The sequence below is a fragment of the Manis javanica genome, chromosome 10 (genome assembly GCF_040802235.1).
Source record: "Manis javanica isolate MJ-LG chromosome 10, MJ_LKY, whole genome shotgun sequence".
Lineage (NCBI taxonomy): Eukaryota > Metazoa > Chordata > Mammalia > Pholidota > Manidae > Manis > Manis javanica.
The window spans coordinates 102,651,984-102,677,156 of record NC_133165.1 but is presented as its reverse complement, the minus strand read 5'-3'; the positions used below and the strand labels follow the sequence as shown (position 1 = coordinate 102,677,156).

At 37.5% G+C, this 25,173-nt stretch overlaps 2 protein-coding genes across 7 annotated transcripts in view; one reads left to right on the top strand and one right to left on the bottom strand.

Annotated features, from left to right (window-relative positions):
• The window catches only part of GLT8D2 (glycosyltransferase 8 domain containing 2), a 35,006-nt gene extending 29,456 nt beyond the window's left edge, over positions 1-5,550 (top strand). For 3 of the 5 annotated variants that reach the window (XM_073213743.1, XM_073213744.1, XM_073213745.1), the window contains 3 exons: positions 1,228-1,394; positions 2,202-2,314; positions 5,155-5,550. In XM_073213743.1, coding sequence (XP_073069844.1) covers positions 1,228-1,394; positions 2,202-2,314; positions 5,155-5,327 — 453 coding nt within the window. In that variant the 3' untranslated portion in view covers positions 5,328-5,550. Of the gene's footprint in view, positions 1-1,227; positions 1,395-2,201; positions 2,315-4,609; positions 5,135-5,154 lie in introns of those variants that run through there. The other 2 variants (XM_073213746.1, XM_073213747.1) reach the window with 2 other exon arrangements.
• Positions 5,551-5,742: 192 nt separating this feature from the next.
• On the bottom strand, positions 5,743-23,515 carry TDG (thymine DNA glycosylase). 2 transcript variants are annotated; one of them, XM_073213741.1, is made up of 10 exons: positions 23,303-23,515; positions 16,441-16,583; positions 14,134-14,372; positions 13,343-13,412; positions 11,774-11,909; positions 11,491-11,573; positions 11,318-11,412; positions 8,722-8,893; positions 8,181-8,306; positions 5,743-7,801 (listed from the first exon to the last, which is right to left on the bottom strand). In XM_073213741.1, the coding sequence occupies exons 1-10, from the start codon at positions 23,323-23,325 to the stop codon at positions 7,668-7,670; spliced, it is 1,221 nt and encodes a 406-aa protein (XP_073069842.1). In that variant the 5' UTR covers positions 23,326-23,515; the 3' UTR covers positions 5,743-7,667. The 2 variants fall into 2 exon arrangements, with proteins under 2 accessions (XP_073069842.1, XP_073069843.1); XM_073213742.1 differs by having other exon boundaries at positions 5,743-7,798.
• Positions 23,516-25,173: the final 1,658 nt, after the last annotated feature.

The window sequence follows — 25,173 nt, the reverse complement described above, 5'->3', positions numbered from 1 at the left end:
GCAGATTATGATGGCCTATGTGGGTGAGAAAACATGTCCCACCTCATACTACATTCATTCAACAACTACCTATGAGTACTTACTAGGTGCCTGACACTGTTCTAGGTACCAGTACTACAGTAAACAAAACTTAAATACCTGCCACCATTCTAGTGGGAAGAGTCATCAATAAACAAGTAAAATATTTAAGAGGATCAGGGAAGATGTTGGGTTTTATTTTCAACTGGGTGATCAGGGAAGGCTCCACTGAAAAGGTGTCACTGAGCCAACACCTGAAAGAATTGGGGGAACCACCTTTGCAACTATGTAGGGATAGACAAAACATTTGAAGAGGTAATGGCATGTGCAAAGGTCCTGAGGCAGGGGTGTGTCTGGTGCACTAAACAAGGAGGTCAGTATGGCAGAGAGCTTAAGGTTGAGAATAATAGGAGTTGGCCAGGTAATGGCATGGGAACATATGGTGTAGGGTGTGGCAGGCCATTTCAGGAACTCTGGCTTTTACTGTGAGATGGGAAGCCATTGGAGGGGCTTTGAACAGATAAGTAACATAGGGACAAAGGAGTTAAAGAGGGTGGAAGCAGAGCCATGGGTTAGGAAGAGCTTGCAGAAATTCAGTGAGTGGCAATTATAGCCTGGACCAGGAAGGTAGCATAAAGGCAGTAAATGGCTTCTGGGTGTATTTTGGGAGATGGAATTAATAGGGTTTACTGATAGATTTGAATGAAAGGTGAGAAACAGCAGTCAAAGATGACCTAAGAACCCTGAGTTTTTTGCCTACATAATGAAGGATAGAGTTGCACTAACTGAGATAAAGCTGGTTGTACAGAGCAGGTTTGAGATAGTATCATGATCAGGTTTTGGATGTTGAGTGGAGCTCCTTTATTAAGCAACCAGAGGTGACATTTAGGTTGGCCGGTGTAGTGGGAGATGGAAATCCAGAGGAAAGGTCAGGGCTGACTACATGGATAATATTTACGGCCATGAGACCAGGTGAGTTATACACCTGAGGAGTTATTGAGTTAGTGCCTGAGGAACAGGTGCTGGAAATGAAATTAGGAGCACCCAGCCTTCAGAGTTGGGGAAACAAGAGGAAACCAGCAAAGGACTCCAGGAAGTGGCCAGTGACACAGGAGGAAACCCAGAGACAGTGCACAATGGTTCCAAGAAAACATTATTATCTGGAAACAAAAGATTGGTCAAAAGCATGCATATCCTTTTCCTTTATAGAATACATATATGGGCTATCTGGACTACCGGAAGAAGACTATAAAAGACCTTGGCATAAGCCCCAGCACTTGCTCTTTCAATCCTGGTGTGATTGTGGCCAACATGACAGAATGGAAGCACCAGCGTATCACCAAACAATTGGAGAAATGGATGCAAAAAAATGTGGAGTATGTGTTGACTTCTCAACCAGTTTTCCCATGCTTGGAACAAAATTACTCAATTTTCTATGCATAGCTCAGGAGTTAGAAATATTTCACAGACATCTTGGGCCAGATTTCCTTAGAGGCACTGTTGAGAAAGAATGGGGCCAACAGATGAAAATCAATTCTCAAATGATATGTCAGAGGGAAGTGAGATACTGCAGAATCCCTTGTCATACAAACATTTTTTTCTAATAAATTAATACTGTGATTCTGAATCTTCTCCCAGAATCCTAGTGAATCTTTTCCATGGAAATCATTTATTTTAGTGAAGTTTCTCCTTCTTACATAGATTTGTTTTTAACGATTATTTTATAAAGCCAACTTTAACATTGAATTTCAAAAAATTTATCATTTTTCATTATTGAAGTTTTAAAATAGAGAAAACAAAAGTAACACAACTACGTTTTTTCCCCCCATCTTTTTTATCTGGGCATTTTTATTACCATAATAGCCTTGAATTTGTGAGTTAAGTTATTCTAAACAATGTAGGATCAGAATTTGATCTATGTTTGCTATAAAAAGCCCAAGAACTAAAATGGTAAAAATATTAACACTCTGAATCTAGGTGAAGTATATGGGAGTTTATGATATTCTTCTTACAATTTTGTGTAGGCTTGACAATTTTCAAAATAAAAACGGTGTGGAAAAATGAAAAACCAGTCTTACTATATAGTGAGAGACTGTCTTGCATCTTTTAAAATTATTAGATTCCATTTAATCTGAGTCTGTGGGGCCCCAGGCCAAATGTTGCTTTTCTATTCCATTTCTTAGGGAAAATCTCTACAGCAGCTCCCTGGGAGGAGGGGTGGCCACGTCCCCAATGCTAATTGTGTTTCATGGGAAATACTCCACAATCAACCCCCTGTGGCACATACGGCACCTGGGTGAGTATTTTAGAGAAAGGACACAAATGTGCACCTTACAGACCTGGTGAGCACCAAGGTGGGAGTGCTTTGGCGCCAGCTTCCTCAGTCCCAGTCTTCCGGCTGACCTTGGAGCTTACCTTGGATGTGTTATTTGACCCTTATTGCTCACCCAGCTGCCCAAAAGCAGCTGATAAAAATGGCCTGAAAAATGTGTTTCCAAGAATTTGTGAGGAGAATTAGACATGCTGAGCATATAGCATGTGCTCAATAAACATTAACTATTGAGAAGATAGAACTTTCACTGTCAAGACTTTTTCACATGCCTTTGTTGCCCTCTTGGAGTAGCCTACAGTGGGCAATACCACATGAATTTAGCACAATGGTTTATGATGGATTTAACAGGCAATCTATCTTTTAAAAAGTTTTTTACTGGTTGGTTGTACACTATATGAGTCCCTGAACCGTCTTTTCTTCACTCTCCAAACTTAAGTGCAAGCTCTAGGGTATGGACTGGAATTCCAAATCTGCTATTACCTGCGATCTTGGGCAAGTCATTCAACCTCTCTGTGCCTTAGTTTCTTCCTTTGTAAACTGAAGCTAACAGAACCTCATAAAGTTTGTATAAGGAGAACATTACCTAATACATGTAAATTGCTTAGAACAGAGGCTGGCACAGATATCACATTCATTCAAACACATGGTGACATTAGCCAAAACCACTGGGCGAGACCTGTTTCAACGTTAGAAAGGTTTTGAATTTGAAAAAGGTAATGGGGTACATATACTTAAGTTATGCAATACCCTGAGTAGAATCTAGATTTTGTTGCCAAAGAAGTTATTAAAATCCTTTTGTTTTCAGACATTCTGGGATTATTTTGGAATTGGAGACAATGGATTATGGATTTATATTTACTAGATGCCCATTACAATGCCAAGAACTGGGTTAGGTTCTAGCGATAACATTTTTGCAAAGTGGTATGTCCATTACTGTGCCTTTTGGAAGGACAGATAAAACTGGAAGCTACGTTCCTATCTCATCTTAATGATTTTGTATAGATTTGTTTCTTCCTCATTACCAGAATCTTCCTTAATTTTCCTGAGCATCTGTATGTATATAAGAGCAACACAGGGAAGCTAAGGACACAGTGTTCTGATTTTATTTTTAATGTTGGGTTCACTGATAGGTCAATCATCAACATTTTCAGGTAATGACTGTGCAGAAAATCCCATCAAATGTCTATGCCAAAACGTTGCGTAAGAACAGCTATGCAGAGCTTAGATTGTTGAGGTTAGAGCATTTATGATCTTGGAACAGAGAATCAGAATTTCATCTTATGAAATGTCTCTTATTGACAGAATCTTCCGAAGGATAGAAGTAATTTTTTGTTGTGAAACATACTCTGTTGAAAGGTTTGGAATTAGGGACAGTCTGAAAAGTAAATTCACACAGAAAGCCATTTGAAAAATGATTTTAGAGTGCTTTGGAAGCAGAAAGCAATGTAACACTAATGGGTATTAAGTTAGGATCTGAACAAGCAGACTTAAGATTTCAAAAAATTTTGAAGCATATTTATTAGCTAAAAGGAAAACTGCAAGTCCCTTCAGAGTCCTTCAGCCATGGAGCTGAGAGGTGATGTCCTACTTAGTGAAAACTTCTCACGTGAAGGTGTGTGCCTCTTCCCAAACGACCACTTCCTTTTGTATAAATTCTTTGGAAATTGGTAATTGTTCTAATCATACTGTTACAGCCTGAAAACACATAGCTGCTCTTCTGCAGCTGCCTTCACAGCTGTTTATAACAGAAAACAGTTTTTCTCCTTACATCATGTTAAACTACAATAACCTAACTCTAGTTTTCCTCTTGACTCAATGGACTTCCAGTTATTTTCTAAAAATACCAAGTTCCCTTTCATAGAAAGAAAATTAACACCATGGAGGATATTTTTTTAAAAGATTTACATTCATATGATCTTAATGTACTTCTGGAAGAGATATTCTAAAAATATTCTGAGCAGTGGCGACATTCTGATTAATGCACGGTCTCTGTGGTCACTTATGAGGGGAATAATATTCAACTGGAGATTGCTGTTTGTTAAAAAGCAGGTCTTAGTCACGTTTCATATGGTAAAAACAAGACTATTTAAAAGAAAATGTTGCCAAATTATGGAAGGAAAATGTAGAGAAACAAGAGCCCCTATAAACTCTGGGTGGGGTGGAAACTGATACATGTTGTTTTTGAGACTGACAATCTCTTACCAAAATTTAAAAGGCATGTACCCTTCAATTTAGCAATTCTGCCTATTTTACCTACAGATTATTCGTATACATGCACAAGACATGCCTAGAAGACTGTATATTATAGCATTGTTTATGCTAGTTGAAGGACAGAAACAACCTGGATGTTGTAATAAGGAACTCACAAAATTATCAAGCATATCCTTTCTTTGTAATCATTAAAAATATTTCAGCTAGTAGTGACTCTATAGCATCTTACTATGCTGATGGACAGTGACTGCAATGGGGTATGTGGTGGGGACTTGATAATGGGGGGAATGTAGTAATCATGATGTTGCTCATGTGAAATACAGTTCAGTAAATCCACATGTGCCGCTGTGGAAAATTTTCTACACACACAGAGGCATATTTATACAATATGCTGGTGTAGAGGCAGAACATTACTGGAAAGATTTCTTGAGAAACTCTTTAACTGTGGTCACTGTGGATATTTAGGTTGGGTGGTAAACTCTCCAGTGTATACTCCTTGATTCAATTTTTTAAACAATGAACTTGGGTTCAATTTTAATATAAAAATTTTATTTTCTAATAAGTCTATTATTTTCCTCTTAAACACAATGAAGGCTGGAATCCAGATACCAGATATTCGGAGCATTTTCTACAGGAAGCAAAATTACTGCACTGGAATGGAAGACATAAACCGTGGGACTTCCCTAGTGTTCACAACGACTTATGGGAAAGCTGGTTTGTTCCTGACCCTGCAGGAATATTTAAACTCAATCACCACAATAGCTGATGCAACTTGACATATTAAATATCTGCTGTGTAAAAATGTGGAATTGTCCATTTGGAGCCCACTATAACATTGTTCTTTAAGAACAATACCTTTAATACATATGATCCACAATATAAAAAATAAGACCTACTGCGTACAGGCACCTTGGCTCATTATAGGTAATGACTTATGTCCTTAAGTACAAGTGGTAATTATGGAGACAAGATTATGTGAATGAAATATATTGCTGGAAAGAAAGAAACTCATTTAGATTTCAGTAGTCAGTTCACTTAATTCTGAATGATAATTATAACATTAAAATTTTTTTTAATTTTTAAAATTTCCCAATGTATTGTTCACATTTTTTAACAGATTGCCAATCTTGTCTTTTGAACAATATATTACATTTAAAACATGAACCTCTGAAAAAATAATATCCATAGATTTTTTTTTAATGATTCAGTATATATATATTATTTGACATGTTAAATATAATAGAAGGTAAACTGATCTCAGGTTTAATGGGGGAAAGAATACCAATTACTATTATAACTTAAGGATGATCATTCTTAGTATTTTTTATTGTAAAATTCATCAGACTTTCAAATGAATTAAAAAACTTTTTCAATATTATTTAATGAAAAAGTCTCATCTTGTCATGTATAGGATATTACCAACATTTATGATGCACCTGTCATATTTAATGAAAACACCACTGTTGCATGCTTGGAAAATCCTCAAAACCATTCTCTAGTGAACATCCATCATAAATTCAAGAGTATATTCTCCACTCAAAAAAACAATCGATTGTAAGGTTACAATCTTTATATGCCAAAGCAATTACCTAGTTACATGCTTTACATAGTCTCATGAAAAAATAATTTAATTGTTCCTACTCCCTGATGCAAGGCACTTCAAAGCACCTGCACAAAACATCCATGTAAACAGCAGTACAGTACATGATTTAAATAACATGAATGACTTTTACACAGCTTTACCTAAAGGAAAAATAAAATCCATCGTAGCCACAGATAAAAGGTTAAGAGTCACAAGAATTTGTTTCTCTTACTATAAAGAGAAGAACAGGTCATATAACCTTTTAGAAAAAAAAAAAAAGAAAAACCTCATAAATATTTTCATATAGAAAAATAGCATGCTCCCTGGATTAAGTATGAAATCAGAATATTCAGAAATCATCAAGAGTAAATGCAAATGGCATTTCTGAATATCCAGCTTTAATATCTACCAAGCCTAGTAGTCTGGACTATTTGTAGCACCACGGGAAGTGCGTTAGAAATCACAAAGGTATATTACTTCAAACTAACCTTGTCATAAGGTTCACTTAGTCCACAGTAACAAACAGCAATGGTGCACAGAATTTTATAAATTATTGACGTAGATTTACCTAGCAAGAAAAATGATGTATTATTTTAGTACATCTCATGTACATAAAGCACCAGTTTAAATAAGATTATCAAACACCTTCAGCATCTTGTTGCTCAGCCTGAAAGTTCACTTCTCACCATTTCCATGTTACATCCTTAAAGCCAAGGAAGATAAAATTAGAATGGTGATAGATATTGAGAGAGAAATTCAGTTCCTCCCCTATCAAATGTATGTCTCTCAAGTAAAACACAGATGAAGTAACAAAATTTAAAAGATACACTGCATTGTCTGGAAGTTGCCCTTCCAGGAGAGTAGTTTCTGCCTACTAGAGGACGCACACACAGCACAAGCAGGCCAAGCCAGGGCTCAGCGCCCATCAGTTAAGGCCAGGTTCGCCCGCTGCTGCAAGGCCACACTCTGTTTCCACTCCTAAGCAGTTCTCACAAATGCTTCCCACAGGGAAGGCAAAGAGGTCTGGGTATGAACACGACTCAGGGAACTCACCCAACACCACTGAGAACTACCTCATGAGACTCCACTCAGAGTTACTTCACACTGGCCTCTTTCCCAGTGGTAATTCTTAATATTAGCATGCCCTTCTTAGGCATAAAAGGGGTAATGGTGTATCTAGGTTTACATACAGTTAATAATCAAGTATAAATATCCAGACCTTTGCATTTTAAAATTACATAAAAGTGACTCCCAAAAGAAAATCAATTTCTTCACAAATGAAATACAGTTTATAAAAAGCTGGAATGATAGTTAATTCAAATATAAAAACTCATATACAAAAAAACCCTACTTTTTCCTTCCAAACTACTTAGGTTCATACAGTTGATTCTACCACACAACTGTACTTTGATTACATTGCCAGAGTAAAATACAAATAAAACACTTCAGTTAGCAAACTGAGGGCCGCTTCTTGATAACTGCATTAAAACTGCAGCATTTAAGCAGAGCTAAGAGACACCATTCTTAAGCATGGTTTCCTTCTTCCTGTTCTTGTGTCCCACAATGGTTACTGAAGGAAGGAAGCTGGTCTGTAAATGACTGGGTCATCCACTGCCCATTTGGAATGTCACTCAAAGTTGATTCTCCACTGTCAGCTGCTAGGAGAGGAAAGAATGTTCGTTTTTTTCTATTTGAAAGCTTTAAATGATCAAATTAGGAGATTTCAACAGTTCCATAAAGGTGAACTGTTATTAAAATAGTTAAGCAAGCTTCTTGAATACAATTATAAGTTTTGGTTCTCTTTTCAGATACAGGACTGATAAATCCACATTTGTTATTCAAGGAGAAAAACACAACTAGGACGACTTAGAGTCAGTGACTTAAAGGAAAAAGGCTGCAGAAGTTCCTGTAGTTACCTATTCAATAGATGTTTGTATTACCATTCCCATTCTTTAATAATTTCCTCACTTGAAAAAACCTTTTTTCCCAATCCTGACAAAACCAAGTCTTTGAAACAAACATAGGAAGGGAACATACTTAGGCCATTTGAAGAGAAGCTGCAAGGTTCACTATTGCACAGATTTTCAGCATAAGAACCTCCATATGCTGCTTCATAACCTGGATCATATTTTTCTTCCTTAACAGCCATCTTCTTTGCATCCTCTGTGAGGAGGGTAAAAAGAATTTAACATTGATTTTGTGCAACAATTTTGAAAATAGCTTTAAGAAATCATCATGAACAAATCTTTCTATTGAATGTTCATGTATATTGAGATACATCTTTTGTTATAATCTCATATCCTCTTTGTCACATATATTAACTTGTAAGAACTGTAATGGCTTATGAGGTTTAACTTTAGGTGGGCTACAGTGTTTCTTATGACCTCAATATCTATCTGTAGGAGTACTCAGAGTACACAGAAGGCCTTAGTAAAAGGAGATTTTAACAGTGACTAATACCCATTATCAGAGCACTCTGGCTGCAAATACAACTTTCTTCTCCTTTTAAAACTACAACATACTTTCTGTAGCATATATAAAAATGAAATGAATAAAAGGATTAACAATGGTAACACACCTTGGGCTAGCTGTAGATCAAATGTATATTGCACCTCTTGAACGTCTGTGTTTCGTTCAATGCCTTTCAATTGATCTCTTAAGTCTTTCAGCTTAATGTAGTAATGAACTTTGTCCTGGGCTCGAGGAAACTGAGCACATCTTGCACTGGATGATGGCATAACATAGCAGAGCTAGAATCATAAAATTTTATAGTTACAGAAGTCTTATAATTCTACTGAATCCACTCATTTTGAGATTAGAAAACTTATCTTTCTTTGGGTTAATAACTTGATACTTATTACATATCAATATACTCAAAATCAATAAAAGTTATTGTGTTTGAGTTCAAATTTGTAATATTTACTTATTACAAAGCCAATAAACCAAAAATGATGAAGCATTCTTCCCCCAATGTTCATCAACTAATAGTCTTTTCAATAGTAAACATATGCAGTCACAGTTCCAAAGGTACAAAAGGGCATACAGGGATACTATGAAAAGTCTTCTCTCCCAATTCTGTTTCTATTCAAACATTAGGTTGCTAGTTCCAGAGGTAATCCATGAATAGACAACCGAATGTGTCTGACACATGTAGACCTCACCCCTTTTAAGACACACAAATGGTAACATTCTCTATTCCTTGTTCTGCACCTTGCATTTTTACTCAACAACTATCCCAGAGATAACTTGGTATCAGATATCTATGTCAGAGTAAAAAGAGCTTCTTTTTTCTTTATAGTTGCATAGTACTTTCCTATTTAACCACAGCCCAATTGTAGGCATTTATGCTGTTTCAAATCTTTGAACATTACAAGCTGTAGTGAAAAACTTTGTACATATTTAATTTAGAGTATGTGTGAGTATACATTGGATAAATTCCTACAAGTGGAATGGCTGAGGAGAAAGACATTTATCTGCACTTCTCATTTTGGATGATGGAGACAAACTGTCCTTCATAGGGTATAACAAAATACACAGCCAACTCTTAAACAACACAGATGTTAGTGAGGCCAATCCCTGCACAGTCAAAAACCCATGCATAACTTTTGACTCCCCCAAACTTAACTACTAATAGCCTATTGCTGACTGGAAGCATTAATAATAACAACATACAATTAGCACATGTCATATGTGTTACAACTGTACTTTCATAATAAAATAAGCAAGGAGAAAATTGTTTTTTCAAGTTGTCACAAATCTCCAAAAAATTTTTCAATATATTTATTGAAAAAAATCAGCATATGAGTAGAAATGTACAGTTCAATTCTGTCTTGTTCATGGGTCACCTGTATAACAATATATATCTTACATACACAAAAGAATGAGGCTGCTGGATTATGGAATTTTCAGTTACAATTATTTTGCGATTTTTATACTGGCCTCCATACTATGCAGCATGGAAAAAGTAATTTGTTTTATTGAGAAAGCATTTAGAAATCCTGATGCAAAAAGATATGTAGGTGCAAATGCTACCAGGTTTTGTAAAAGAACATTTTCTACTACCAACATATTCTTTAATTAAAGTGATGGAGAAATTTGAAAAAGAATTTTTTGTTTCAAAGCTGAATCACTAAATCATCCATAACTATAAACATTTCATGATAAAGAATAAACTTTAAAAGATAAATGCACTCACAGCTCATTATAAGGGCTAAAACTACCCAGCATGGTATGATTCAAGTTCACTTATTATTGCACTACTATGATCACATATATCTGAGAGATGTACCTGAGCCTCACGTGACTTTTAATACTCTTTAGGGACTACTGAACTCACCTGTACAATTTTATCCAAGTAGACAAGGGTAGGCCTCAATTTAAAGAAAGAGCAATGCTACAACCTACTTTATCAATCACACATTTCTAAGAAGTTAAAAACAGAAGAAATTTAAAAAGAAGAAGTTAAAATGTAGATAGGTGGCAGCAACTTCATTCTGACATCACGAAAACCCGTTAGCACACTGGCTTCTCTAACATTTAAAATGTTGTCTATAACACATGGATCTGTGCATTTTTTAAAAGTTGTAAACAAACCTAGAAGCAAAATTTGAACCAATGTATGCAGAAATGATAGAGTCTGAAAATCACCATGTCATTTCATAATGCCTTTATGTATAAGACACAGTACCAAGTGCCAGTCAGGTTGGCTGAGGCATGTCTGCAACTGGACTGTACTATTTGTATGGCTACGAAATGAAGTTGGGCTAAGTTACATAAACAGAGGGCAATCAGAAATTTTACTAATTGGGATCATACCTATATTTACATGTTTGGTTCACAACTGAGTAAGGGCTAATCCACCTGAATTCCATAAGAATATGCCACTAAATATATTTTGAATATAGTGTGTGAGCCAGCTCCTCTCAATATCTTAGCCAAGTAATATCATTAAGACACTTTACCTGACAAGTGTTCTTTTCCTTACACAACTGTAATAGTTTCTGAAATAACTTGTAACTATTAGTGCAAATTGATATAAAGATATTACTCAACAAAATACAATGTGTTTTTTTATGGTATAAATTGCAATGAAATTGTAGGAAAATGAAAAAAGGAATTGAGCCAGGAAAAAAATCTTATTTAGCTGATTTACAAATGTAATTTTAAGGACTTACAGTTTCTGTGTCTGGGATCTTGTGGGGCTGAAGCCCAAATTCTAAGTTCTTAACCTTTACTCCAAAAACTTCTTTACTAAAAATTTCATAAATACCTAAAATGAAATAAAATGTATTTACATTGCCCATAAAGTTAGCAAAGTATAAAGATTAAGTTTAAAAGCAAATCTTACATTTTCCATTAAACACTGCTATTCGTGGTTGATATTTCTGTAATTTCTGCACTAGAATACGTCCTCCTTCACGAAATTCTTTACTAAAATTGAATTAAAAAGTAGTCAAAATATAAGTATGGCAATATTTATAATATACTAAATTCAAATAGCTTTAGAAAAAAAATCAGTTAATATATTTGCTAAGCTCCGCTTGAACTAGGTATGTATGATATTCCTAGGGTATGTGAAACACCAGTATGGCGAAGGTTCCAATCTATAAAAATAAATGTTATATAATTACCTGGAAAGATCCTTGCTGCCTGGTGTTGTCCTTTCCACCATATTAGTAAATCCAATACCATACTTTCCTGGTAAAGTGTGATCATCCATATGGTTCAGTTGGACCTCACTCAGCCCTGACATAAACAGGCACTTCCCTGTGAAAAAGAGTTCAGATTTTTTTTGTAGAAGTTCAAAGGTTTTTGCCCCATGAATTGACACGGTAGCCTCATTCTACTCTTGAAATGAAAAAAAAGAAGACTTAGGATGTTTGGACATTTAGAAAATTACAACAAAGGTCAAATACCATCTAGCAATTTCTGTGTGCTAGGTACGATGCTAAGCCCTTGTATAGATTATCTCATTTAATCATCATAACTATCAAAAATCGTCTAACAATTTTTATCTCCTTTTCATAGGGGGTTAAGGTAAATGCTTAAAACATAGCTAGTCAGTGTAGGAAACTCTGAAGTGGTTTGTTTTCCTTTCTAATGATGAGTAATACCACCACCTGTCCCTGGAACACCTCAAGGAGATAAACATTCATCAATGGACTCAAAACATTCAAATACCTTGACAGTGGAGAAAATGAAAAGCTGGAACTTCCCTAGAATATTTTTTTTAATATAATGGAGACAATATGTTATTAGCTACAAAAACATGTTACTATCATTTACTCTAAATGTTTTTAATGCTACTCTTAGATAACCAACTAATATTTCCTGAGGGCCTATTGCATGCCTTAATCTATTAGGCAGTGTTAGATTAACTTATAAACAGGACAATACAGCAGTAATTATATTTGGTTTTAAAGCTCACTCTACAAGTATGGGGGCCTTTAATGCAGTTGACTCTTGAACAACATGCAGGTTAGGGGCACTGACCCTTCATGCAGTCAAAAATCTGCATACAATTTTTGACTTCCCCAAAAGTTAACTACTAAAGCCTACTGCTGACCAGAAACCTTACTGATAACATAGTCAACACATATTTTATGTGTTATATATTTCATACTGTATTCTTACAATAAAGTAAGCTAGAGAAAAGAAAATAATTTTTCAAATTATTGCAGATCTCCAAAAGTTTCCAATGTATTTACTGAAAAAAATTTGTGTATAAGTGGACCAGTGCAGTTCAAACCCATGTTGTTCAAGGGTGAACTGTACTATTTTCCACTAGGTATGAAGTATCTGTAAAGAATGTCTCCCTTCATAGCATCTCCTAACTATGACAACCTGATTGTCAATGATCAGTGCATTTCATCTCCGCACAGAAATTTGGAAAGGTTAGTATTCTGTCTGCACAGGGACAATGACATACTATTGTTACTATTATCTGTAGAAACAACTAAAAAAAACATCTTAAAAAAAGAGAAGTACTTCTTTTCATGTCCTTCATTCTCTTACACCAAAATGTTAACAGCGACCTATCATCTCACACCTTATTTATGCACATGCAGAAAATAAGTTGGTATGTTTACACACACAGTCTCTTTTCAAAAACATACTTCTGTTAAAAAAAAACAAAACCCAAACTATTTAACAATGATATCTAGTTTACAAGAAAAACAATAAAAAAAGTTACCACTCACAAAAATGGTTTCCAGGTCCAGGGTAATGATGCCCTTTGTAAGCAGCCATCAGTCCTGGGTTTATGCCAATCTACAAAAAATGTTTATGTATTTAAGTCTTGAAAAGTAGGACTTAGGCCTTAGGGCCTCTGTGGAGGAGTTGTGAACAAAACTGAATTTACTGAAGAAATTTAATCCAGCATCCTAAGCATTATTGTTTATTAATGACCTACTCTGCATATGAACAAATCATTCCATTTTAAGTAAAGAAATACCCTTTACATTAAAAGTTTTGCTGCTGTTTTTAAAGACCAGTTTGACTCCTTCACATCCTCAGACTCCCACCTTTACCTCACCCACAAGGCTGGTAAGAGCGAGTTCTGGAGCCATCGCCCGGTCTGAGGGCAAGTCCAGCCTCAAGTCTCCTCCCTGACTCCCAGCAAGCAGCTTACTCCACCTCACCTGTACAGCTGACCTCATAGGTATCATGTAATTTAAGTGATTCACATGGATTATTTTAGTTTATCACAACCTTATGAGGGAGATACTATTACTAACCTTGTTTCACCACTGAGGAAATTGGTGTTCTGGAAGACAAGGTTGTACCCACATGGCAGGGTCTGAAACCAGACAACCCCACTCTGGAGCCTGCCCTCTTAACACACCCATGATAACGGCACCCTGACGGTGACACCTTTTACTATCAAAAGGATTCTTAGAATCATTTTTTTCGGCAAAATGCCATTGGCAAGGACAAAAGTTAAGTACCTTTACTATGCTATGTATAAAACCAAATGAGAACAGATCCTTACAATCACAATGTCCAGATTGAAGGTCAAAATGTCCGGGAGAGTCTTGGTCAAAAGTTCAGCCTCTGAAACACCATTAAAACGGTCTACTTTTCTTTTCACTTTAAATGTATCTGTAATTTTTTCTTGCTTTTCTTTCGATTTTGTGGACTTGCCAGATTTTTTGGCCTCGGTGGGTTTTTTGGGTTCCACTGGTTTCTTTGGTTCCATTGTTCTGGGTTTTCTTTTCCTTTTTGGGGTCTCTGAAACGATTCCCAGGATGTAGATGCAGAAAACTGTTAACTTAGAAACTTTAGGCTGCTTTTCCAGAAAAGTCACCCCGTTTTGCCTTTCTCTTCTATTTCCCAGCATCAGTCTCCTCGGCAGTATCTTCCCTTCCCTTCACTCCAGGACTGGGTTCCTGTGGCCCCATCCCCCACCCTCCTGCCTCTGCTAGTTGGTTTTGGGATGAAACATCCATAATAATCATACACTGATTTTCCACACAATCTTATCTTGCATCTTGGCCTCCCCAGGGATACAAAGGGTCTATTTTAAAGGTACTATTTTATAGGAATTGCAAATATCAATATGCAAATAGTTAAGTAAACAAATGAATAGAAAAACAGGAAGGGAAACATTTTAACTTGATTTCTCACAAATTTCCAACAGTAGAAAGCCTCAAATAGCTTGCACGTTTGTTTTAGAGATCATGAATGTATATTCTTTGTTCCACACACAGCCAGAGGTGCTGAGGATGAAATCTCTGGGCTGGCAATATTTTTCAAAAGGTAAGACTAGGGATCTGATCTCAGGACTTAAAGCAGTTTCTCAATCCTGGCACTACTGACGTCTTTGGCTGTGTAATTTTTGACTGTGGGGGCTGTGCGGTACATTATAGAACATTTAACTGCAACCTGGCCTGGACCTGGCCTCTACCCACTAGATGCCAAAAGCAACCTGCCAGTCACAAACATCACAGGTGACTCCAGACAAAGCCAAATAGCCCTTGTGGGGGCGAAATCACCCCTGGTCAAAAACCGCTGACCTCAAGTTACCCAAAAGGAAGACTTGGTTTCCTTACCCTTAATTATTTAGCATCTCTCTTCATTCCTGGGTCCCTGCCCCTCCTATTTGGCATTTCCCCAGCTCAACTTCCTGTCCTGTCTCTTCTGCCTCACTGTGCTTGAGCCACGCCCAACGGCAAGGGATCCACCTCGCTGGCCCGGAGCTGCTGGAGGCCTAGTGCTGCCTGCCCAGGAAACCGAGTCAGGGGAGGGCTGCCTCCAATGCGGTGGACTGGCATGTGTTCCTGGAATCATAACTGAAACCCCGAGCCCGTTTCTCATATGGTAGTTACTACACTGGAGAAAAGCATTACCTTCTCTCCACTGCCCGCTGCCACCCCAACCCCCAATCTATTCTCTCTTGTAGTTCTCTACCTTGATAATGGTACCTTCCACCCAACTGCCTGGGATTTACCAGATTCCTTTCTCCCTCGTCCCTCACATAAACTCCATGAACCATGACCAGGTCATTCTACCTCCTGAGTATTTTCTAATTCTGTCCCTCTTCACCCCTTCGGGTCTTCATGTTGTCCTCAGGTTATTCAGACAGTTTCTAATCCACTCCTTGCCTCTAACTTCTGCCTGGCTCTCTACCATTTAATCTATCCTCCATAATACTTTCAGGCTCATTTTCTAAAATGTCAATCTGCTTAAGTCACCCTCTGCTCACATTCTCTCAACAACTCCCTGCTATCAGTACAGAATATACAATTTTCATCCTGCCTCCACCCTTGTTAAACCACCAGCTTTGGCTGCCCCCATCCAGCCTCATTCCTCGACATTTCTTTGCTATCTCCCAGGCTCCAATGACACAAAATCACTGGTTTTTTAAGTGTGTCATGCTTCTTCATGTCTGCGCTTTGGCACATGCTGCTATGTCAGCCCGGGATCTTCCCCATTCCATTCTTCACAGGGATAAATTTCCTCAACCTTGAGTTCAGAGCTGTGGGAAGATGCCTCAACCAACAGCCTGAGTTAGGTGCCTGTGCCATGGGCTCTCAGTCTCTCATGCCCCTCTTCACTGCTTAATGTGCTGATGTATAACATGCATTTGTGTATTATTTTCCCTCATAATTTTCTCAATTATGAGATATTCAAGGCTCCAGGTTCTTTTATTCCCCCAAATCTATCACAGTGCGTGGCACATAGTACTTAAAAAGTGGATTAAATTTTTTAACACTAATAAAATTCATCATTAAATTGTTTCTTAAATAAGTTGGCTAATCTAATAGCTAATTTACTAAACTATCCTGGTAAAAACTACCTTGTATGGGTTCCTGAAGAGGAGCTGGGTCTGGAACTTCTCTTGGCATTTGCTGTTCATTCATAACCACCATATTAGGAGCTTCAGCCATCATTTGTTGAAATGGAAATGTACAAAAAGCTTGAGTTTGCTGAAGGGAATAGCTGAAAGAAAGATCACATATAAGATATGACAATAAAAGAACCCAAATGTGAGGTGAAATGATCAGCTGTGAAAAATCTTTAGGATCCAAGTATTTTGTAATTAGTATTTAGTTTGAGTTGATAACAGGGGCACAGAAAGGAGGAAGATCTATTCCCACATGTACACGTTCATTGATCTTAGTGCCTATTCACCAGACATTAATTAACTCTCACACCGTCTGACAAGATGTGTCATCAATAAAACTTACCTGTCCTGTCAAGTCAGTACTGTCTCTGAAATGAGATCATGGGAATTTTCTGTAGAGACCTCAAAGCCCCACCAGCTCACACAGGGCTAAAGCACCCACAAGAACCATCTGCATCCCCACCCTCAGTACCAGGTCCTCTTGTCACAAAGATCCCCACCAATATAACTTTACTGATAACATTAACATAACTTTGTGAAAGCTGGAGGTGTACAACTGGATGATCTGATACACATGTATTACAAAATGATTATTACGTGGCCTTAGCTAACACCTCCATCATGTCACATAATTGCCATTTCTTTTCTGTGGTGAGAACATTTAAGATTTGCTCTCATTGCAACTTTCAAATATTGCAACAGTATTAGCTATAGTCTTCATGCTGTACATTAGATCCCCAGAACTGGTTAATCTTATAACTGGAAGTCTGTATTCTCTGATCAACATCTACCCACTCCCACCTCCCCTCCAATCTAACTTAAGTTCTTTTTTGGTTTATTTGCCTGTTTACTTATTTATTCATTGGATCTGTTTTTTAACTGTTGCTGGGTTTTTGCCACTAAAGGAAGAGTGGAAATGGACATTTTGTCAATATCTGTAAGTTTGTGGGGAAAAACCACTCTGAACCTCTTTTCTACATGACTTAAACTTTGTTCAGAGTAGTCTGTTCGATATAAGGAGTGTAGTCCTTCACAGAAAACTGCCAAAAAATGTTTCTAGTGACCATAAACTACTACCTCAAGCTGCTGCCATCAGCGTGAAGGTAGGTAAGTAAACATATTTTATGAAGTTCGAGTTATAGCTACTGCCAAATGATGCTATTAAATACCAATTAAGAAGAAAACACTAGGAAATAAAACAGGTAAATACCATTTACCTTTCAGAGAGAAAAGTTCTACTTTCTGTGGCGAGCTATTCTACTTACTAGTTTTCTTTCTCTGTAAATAGAGATGAAAAAGGCAAACAAGTACACTTGAAGTTAGTGAACTCTATAGTATGTAAATCATAGCTTAGTAAAATGGTTTAAAGAAAAAACGGGGGAAACTAAAGCATTCCCCAGGATCAATTTAAATGGCCCAGACAGACCCAGGGTAACAGACTCCCCCAGGGTGGCTAGGCTAGAATGTTGGATGCTCAAATACAAAACAAAACAAAACAAAAAAACAGGGGCCAAATATCAATGGACAAACCACTGGAGAGGACTTTCAGCTTCATCTACTTGTAAGGGTAAGTTAGTAAAGAAAAGGTTAAGAATTAGAAAATATTAAACCATATCTTAAGATTTCATATTTATTTAAATATATTGCTTTCAACTTATATACTAAAGAAGATACAATGGTTTAGCAAACTTTGGTACTTTAATGTGAAAAATGATTTGCAGCTACTAAAAATTAAATTTACTGATATTTTGTGAAAGCACAGATGTTTAATAGATACTTTAAAGAAGAAAAGACTAAAGAATATTGAAAACTATGGCTGCACATAGGGAGAATATGTAGATGAAGACTAGAAGTTAAAACGTACAGATGAAAAGCGAAGTGCTTCATCATGCCTGGCACTAAGTAAAATATTCTTTTTTTCATACTTAAAAAATAATATTTATAGCTTTTTGATAAGTGGTAAAAATATTGGTACTTCAGTGTTTATGACTTAACTATTCTAATGAGGAGTTGGATATGGCTAGGTTACATCAAGAGATCTTGTGCAGTTACCCTTTAGAAATTCTAGTAAAATAAACCGTAACTTTTAATTGTGGCCAGTGGCAGTTTCCGAGATATGGACAACCCCTTTCAGCTTGAATATAGAAAAGTAAAGACATGTGGTCACAATAAATGTGGCAAAAAGAATGCAGGAGAGCTCTTCGTAGTTTGTCACACTGTCTGGAAGGCAACCTACCACTCTATCTCACACATGTGTCTCATTTGAAGCACTTCACAAGAATCGGAACTTGAAATATGTAATTTAGGGAGACACCACTCCCATCACAAAAGAATTCTGAACTTTAAAAACTAAATTTCCAAAATGTGGCTCAAGCCTAGTTAGGGGTCATTAAATTCTGAGGCTCAGAAACCAAAAATTAGAATTTTGGATATCAGTTGGCTGAAGAAAAAGAAGAGAAAACCTGAAGTTTTATTTTAGAGATACATATCAATTTTGAAAGAAACTTAGAGCATTCATGTATCCCTTAATCTTTCTAAAAATGATCTCTGGCCCTTTATAGTAAGTCAAATTAGAACAGAAATAGAAAAATAAAGCTATGGAAAACAGAATGCTCAAGTTCTGAGGTGATAGACTATCTGATTGTTAAGTTTAGCCTGATCATCTTAACAGCTTCCCAACAGCCAGAGCAAAAGGAAAATGGGTGGATTACAACATTTTTACTACTTGGCAGAAGCATTACCTCTGTACAAAAACCTTCAGGAACTTTAATGCTAGGCAACTGGAACTAAACTAGCCACGAATGCTATAACTAAGGAGTCTTGGAAAGTTTAACTTTCTATTATCTAATAACAGTTAAATTTGCAAGCAGCGTAAACCTGTTTGAACCCTTATGTGGAAAATATTTCTTACATACATTTGTTGTATTTATATGTAATTGCCACCCCGTAATTTGGAATTGTGCAATGTTCATGAACAATATTTTCTCTGTATGAGGGTGAGCAACAAAGGAACAATTAGCCAAGTTGATCATCCTCTCAGACCTCCACTCCCTCACCATAAAAATTAGGGATGGGATTCAGTGATTTCTACATATATGGACAATGTATAGGAAATAAGATAAAATCCCTCCAGATTCAGAACAGACCCCAAAGAGTTTTTATTTTAACTCCTTGATTTCAAACTGACAAGCATGATGAGTGATTTTATTTCTTCTCACTCACTTTTCTTCCCTATCACTTACATTTGCACCCACAACTGTTCGGTGCTACTTCTCTCCTTTTCCTGCAATTAACCCTTTCCTCTCTCCTAGCCTCCATCTGCACTCACTTTCTCTTGAACAACAGTGCTCAAAGGATTGGTTTTTTTAGCTATCTGAAACTGATGAACTCTGTATTTTCTGAGAGTCTTTCTCAAAACACATGCACACACACACAACTGACTGAGTCCAGGTAATTCAGATTTTGCTTTATTCAAACAAGTCTTTTATGTTTTTCTCTAAAATGAATAATCCTACTTTTTAATCCTCAGGTATTTCCCACTATTTTAAAGACTGAAGTAGCCCTTTTTTCTAAATGCATTTGTCTTAGCCCATTCTGGCTGCTGTAACAAAACACCATAGACTGGGTGGCTTATAAACAACACATACTTGTTTCTCATAGCTTTGGGGGCTAAAAGTCCAAGTTCAAGGTGCTGATAGACTTAATGTCTGATAAGGGATCTCTCTGGGACCTCCTTTATAAGGGCATTAATCCCACTTAGGAAGGCTCTGCCCTCATGACCTAATTACATACGAAAGGCTCCCCACCTCCAAATTCCATCTAACTGGGGGTTAGGTTTTAACCTAAGATTTTTGGAAGTACACATTCAGTCAACAGCAACATTTTACTATCTTCATTTAAACAAGCATATGCAATACTGAATACTTTACAAAATAACAATTGATGCTAAGCAATCCAAATGCATGCCCAACTAAAGACTACTAGTTCTGTAAACCACAATGCAATACCAACATAACTATTTAAAACTACATTTAATATTGCTAAGTGGAAGTGTGTGTATTCGGCATGCATTACTGGGTTCTTACAGCGTACAGTTTACTAGAAACTGTAAACACAAAGATTTAGAATAAGCCCGGGTCCCCGGTTCATTTAATTATTTTTCATATAGTATGATTTCAGGTTTCCTCATTTTTGGTGTGCAGATCAAACAAAAAAACACTCCAGATACAGCCTTGTCATCCTGAAACTAAGCAGGGCTATAAACCTCCTCATTCTGCAGACATATTACAGAATCCATTACATTAGTTTCACTGGCACCGACATTATACTCTTGATTCACACTGTTTTCCATCAATGAAAACTCTCCTTTTATCACCTCACTCACCTCACACTTGTATCATTGATCTTTCTGCACCTAAGCACAAGATTGTGCTTCTTTTTGTAAAAGGTGACTCCCCATCCAGCCAGGTGGGATTGATCTGGATTCCTATACAACCTATCATTTCTACAAACCCCACCCAGAGATGGATCACTGATAAATTTTACCAGCATGCCACCAGCACTTTTAAGTTACTCAACTGTTGAAAAGAATAAAGTTGCGGTAGAACTACATGGCACTTCAGTATAGACCTCTCCTCAGCCTGCCCTTGATGCTTTCAGTAGTGAACCAGTTTTGGTTTCACCTAACTGGACTGCTATCAGTCAGTCCATCTTCATCTGGCCCACAAAAAGAAGAGGTATGGCAGTTGTTAGGGAAGCAGACTTTGAAGCCACACTGCCTGGGTTCAAATTTCAGTTCTATCACTTGCTAGCTCTGTAAGCAGGTTCTTTAACTCTTTATGTCCTAGCTTCCATCCACATCTGTAAAGTAGGAATTCATTGGTTATGAGGATTATATTAGTTACCTCATGTAAAACACTTAAAACAATGCCTGGTATACAGTAAATTTACTATAACAATTATAAAAACAGCAGATGATTAAATATTTTTGGTGCCTCCCTCCATTCTCCTCTTGATGCTGGTTAGTCTAGTATCATTATCCAAAAGGGAATGAACCTAGCTTGGTAGGTCTTGCTTTTTTCTGAACTTCTATTGTAGCCTAATTGCCACTAGTTTCTTTTAAATATGCTCAACAACCACTGAGATATAAAGTTTGGTTTAGGATCAAAGTCAATAAACTAGAGGACAGAGTCCACCTTTTAGAGGAAATAAGAACCCATTTTTTATTTTCAGGCTTCCAGTCCCCTCTCATGTTGCCTACGGTTCTTTAAGACTGCCCATAATCTGGCCTCTCATTTGGAATGTAATTCATCTAGACCAGGAAATATATTTTTGTTACAACACTTAAAGGTTCTCTTAAATGCCTTCACTGGAGATGAAAAATCAAAATCACAACTAAGTCCTTATGGTTTCTGTCAGCTACTAACACCATGTCAATAGACAAGACAGAAAACACAAAACTTTGTCTTCCCATTGTCCACACTTAACTAAAAAAGTTGTTCTTGGGCTCTTTAATATTTCTAGAAAGGCTGATTTCATTTGAGGGTTAATCTTTCCTGTGTGTCTACTCAGTGGTCTGTACCACACCTCTGTAGTCATTTTTGATTTGTCATTCTACTTTCTATCTTTAGTAAAATGTTCTTTTCATTCTTGGGCTCATTAGAAACATACTGGTCCTCCTCCTTTTTTCCTCTCTGATTAGGCAGAAAGTGCATGTCATGACTCTTGGGCTATCTTCTTTTTTTTTCCTAAGTCTACATCTATGGAATTTTTTCTTTGAAATTTTTTCAAGTTAACCTTCTAAAATAAAAAATAAATTTATTATACCCAGCATTCCACTCCATTCCTTGATTATTGCAAAGGTGACAGAGAGCCACTTTCTCAGAATTACATGGGGCCTGAGACATTTTATAATTTCCAAGAACAAATTCATTAGAGTATTAACACAGAATTCTCTAGATTTCCAGAGATGAAATCTTTATGAATCAAAATTAAAAATGCTCTACAATTCTGTGGCTAAGATAGAATATGTTAGGACACTTTTTAGTTAAACATTGTATCAGAGATCTACTATGATGTAAGATACTGAATAAGGTCTCATAATGTGTAATTCATTTGATGGTAGGCTTTATCAAGGCTTCAATTCTGATCTTAAGTAAGATCACAAAGCTGAAAGCAACTTCCATAAGTGCTGGTGAATTTTTTATTTGCAAAGTTTTCCTGAGAAAGAAGCGGAGTACTTCATTTCAGGATTGCCACACAAAGTCAGGATGAAGTCCACACTTTATCTATATATATATATATATCTCCTTTCCTAAAGTCTATCTTGGTGACTTACTTCCACATGAACACTGATTCATAGAATGTGGTCAGAACTCTTGTCCAGAGATGCCCTATTTTATAGACATGAACAGGACCAGAGCAGTGAAACGTCTTGCATGGGTAAGGGCCCAGTGGCCACTGAAAATCAAAATTCATTAGGCTGTTTGACATTATTGTACATGCAAATCTTTTTTTTTCTTTTAAAGACCTGTTGCCATATCTAATTTATTTATTTTCTTATTCGATTTTCTGCCAGGAGTTCAAACCCTCGAAATCTGTGCTTTGCAAAACGTTCCCCTCACGTATGGGTAGACGCCGGGGAGGAAGAGGGTCTCAGGTGCGTCCCAACAGTCCAGGTGAGGAGCGAGCAGGCCGGCAGTACGCACGCGCGGCCCGGCCTTTGTACTCAGGCCGTGGCATTTAAAGACCCCTGCGTTGCGTGCGCGTGCCCGCTAGTCGTGCTCGCCAGTCGGCCACTCCGCCCCGGCCTTACCTGCCCGCGTTCTCTGCTTCCATTCCTTGCTTCCTTTCGCGTGGGAGGAGGCTACTCCTGCCAGGCAAGCGAGAGACTGGTCTCTGTAGTACCACGGCTTACGTCCGGCGGTACAATATCCAGCCTGGGCCACGACTGCTGGCGAAACTGGGACAGCAGCTAGTGCGCAAGCTCCTCCCCCAAGCTTCCAGCTCCCCTAAACCCACCTAAACCCCGCCCTCCGCGGGTACTTCCGTCTGTTCGGAGCCAAATCCCACGCCTTGTAGTCGTCACGTGACTCAGAGCAATCCAATCACGTTCGTCTTTCTCGGCCGGCAGGTTCGCCGCTAGGCCTTTCGGGAAGGGTGGAGGACGGAAAAGGGGAGGGGGTGCGCGCACTCTGCTGACGTAAGCTTTTGTCAGCCCCAGCTCTTCCGTGGTGGGCGGATGGGGGCAGTAAAAAGGTGAAGTCGTCGAGAGTGTTCTGTAGGAGGGATTATCAGGATTATCCAGGCTTTTCCACTTCAACTTTTAACCCGGGTAAAAGTAGTGTTTTGCATTAACTATCAGGTATTAATCATCAAAACTGATGTGAGTGAAAGAGACTTTGGAAATAAGAAGACGTCGTTGTCAGGAGCCAGTGTGACTGACATCTTGGGCTTCAGGTTCGTAGTCTGTAAAATGATGGTGATTGTAAAACTGCTTCGTAAAATGTGAAGCTTCACATAAGCCATTGTTTGCTTTACTTTGGATATGTAAAGATATTAACATTTGAAATCTATTGCAGTAAATACCATTCAAGACTCACGTCCACTTTATAATCTTACAGACTAGCCCCAGTGTTTATTTCTGAATAAATAACACTGTCTCTTACAGGTGGTTTTTGTTTCATTAGTTCTCAAGTTGTCACCGGTATTTAACAACTTCATTAAATAACCATTAATGGCTGTAGTCTTTTCTGGTTTTCTGTTGCCTGCTGTATTAGTTATCTTTTCCTAGTTAAGCCTGGTAACAAATGGGCTCCAAAATCTCAGTGGCTTACAGGAACAAAGGTTTCTCACTAATGTAACATCTGGGAAATGTTGGTAGCTCTGTGCTTCATCTATTTTCTTCATTCTGGGATCCTGGAAAGAGCTTTCAAAAGTAAATCCAGAATGATAAGTTTGTATTATATCAATTGCTTAAGTGAAACTTTTAGTGTTTTTTAAGTTTCCAGAGTTTTTACAAACTCCGTCCATTAGGAGGTATTACTTAACATAACTCATGGTAGATATTCAATAAATATTTGTTGAATGAATGAATGAACCATAGCCCATCCTCTCTCTGGTTTTTCTAACTATTCAGGACCACAGTTTAGAAAGTTTTAAAGCAGCTGGCTTGCTTCAATTATTTCAGAGAGAATTCTGGTGATTGAATGTGTGTAAAGAGCTGCAAACTTTTCTCAAGACGTTTTCACTGAGAAGTTACTGTTGAGCACAAGGGTCTCCCTTACTGTGGGGTGCTATGTGTTGTGGGTCTGCCAGCTCCATTCATACCATCAGCAGACTAGGGACCTTTGCTCAGTTCTGACTTGCAAAAGGAAGATTTTATTGGAAGAGTTGTTGGGGAGCAGGACATCAAAGACTTTATACACACGAACATGTATACATATGGGATGATGTTAGAAGTATTTCTTATAGTGAATCGTGATGGAAAGAAATGGTGAAGCAGTTGCAGCAAAGTGACTCCTACCCCAACTGTGTCTCTCTCACCACCGTTAAGTTTGAATCTGAAAGACAAACTTGCTCTGCTTGTTAGAAAGGGGCTTGGGAAAGCCTAGAAGAAATGTCCTCTTATCTTTGCCAAATATGTCTTTATGTCCAAGAGGCCTTATGTGAGGCAAATTTCAGAAC

Excerpts from the sequence above, each read along its gene's own strand:
- TDG (XM_073213741.1), bottom strand. The coding sequence starts at position 23,325 with ATGGAAGCAGAGAACGCGGGCAG. Across the intron at positions 14,373-16,440 it reads TCTTCAGGAACCCATACAAG|AGACCCCAAAAAGGAAAAGA; the intron begins GTAGTTTTTACC and ends GAATCGTTTCAG. Across the intron at positions 8,894-11,317 it reads AGATCCCAGACACAGAAACT|CTCTGCTATGTTATGCCATC; the intron begins GTAAGTCCTTAA and ends TTATGATTCTAG.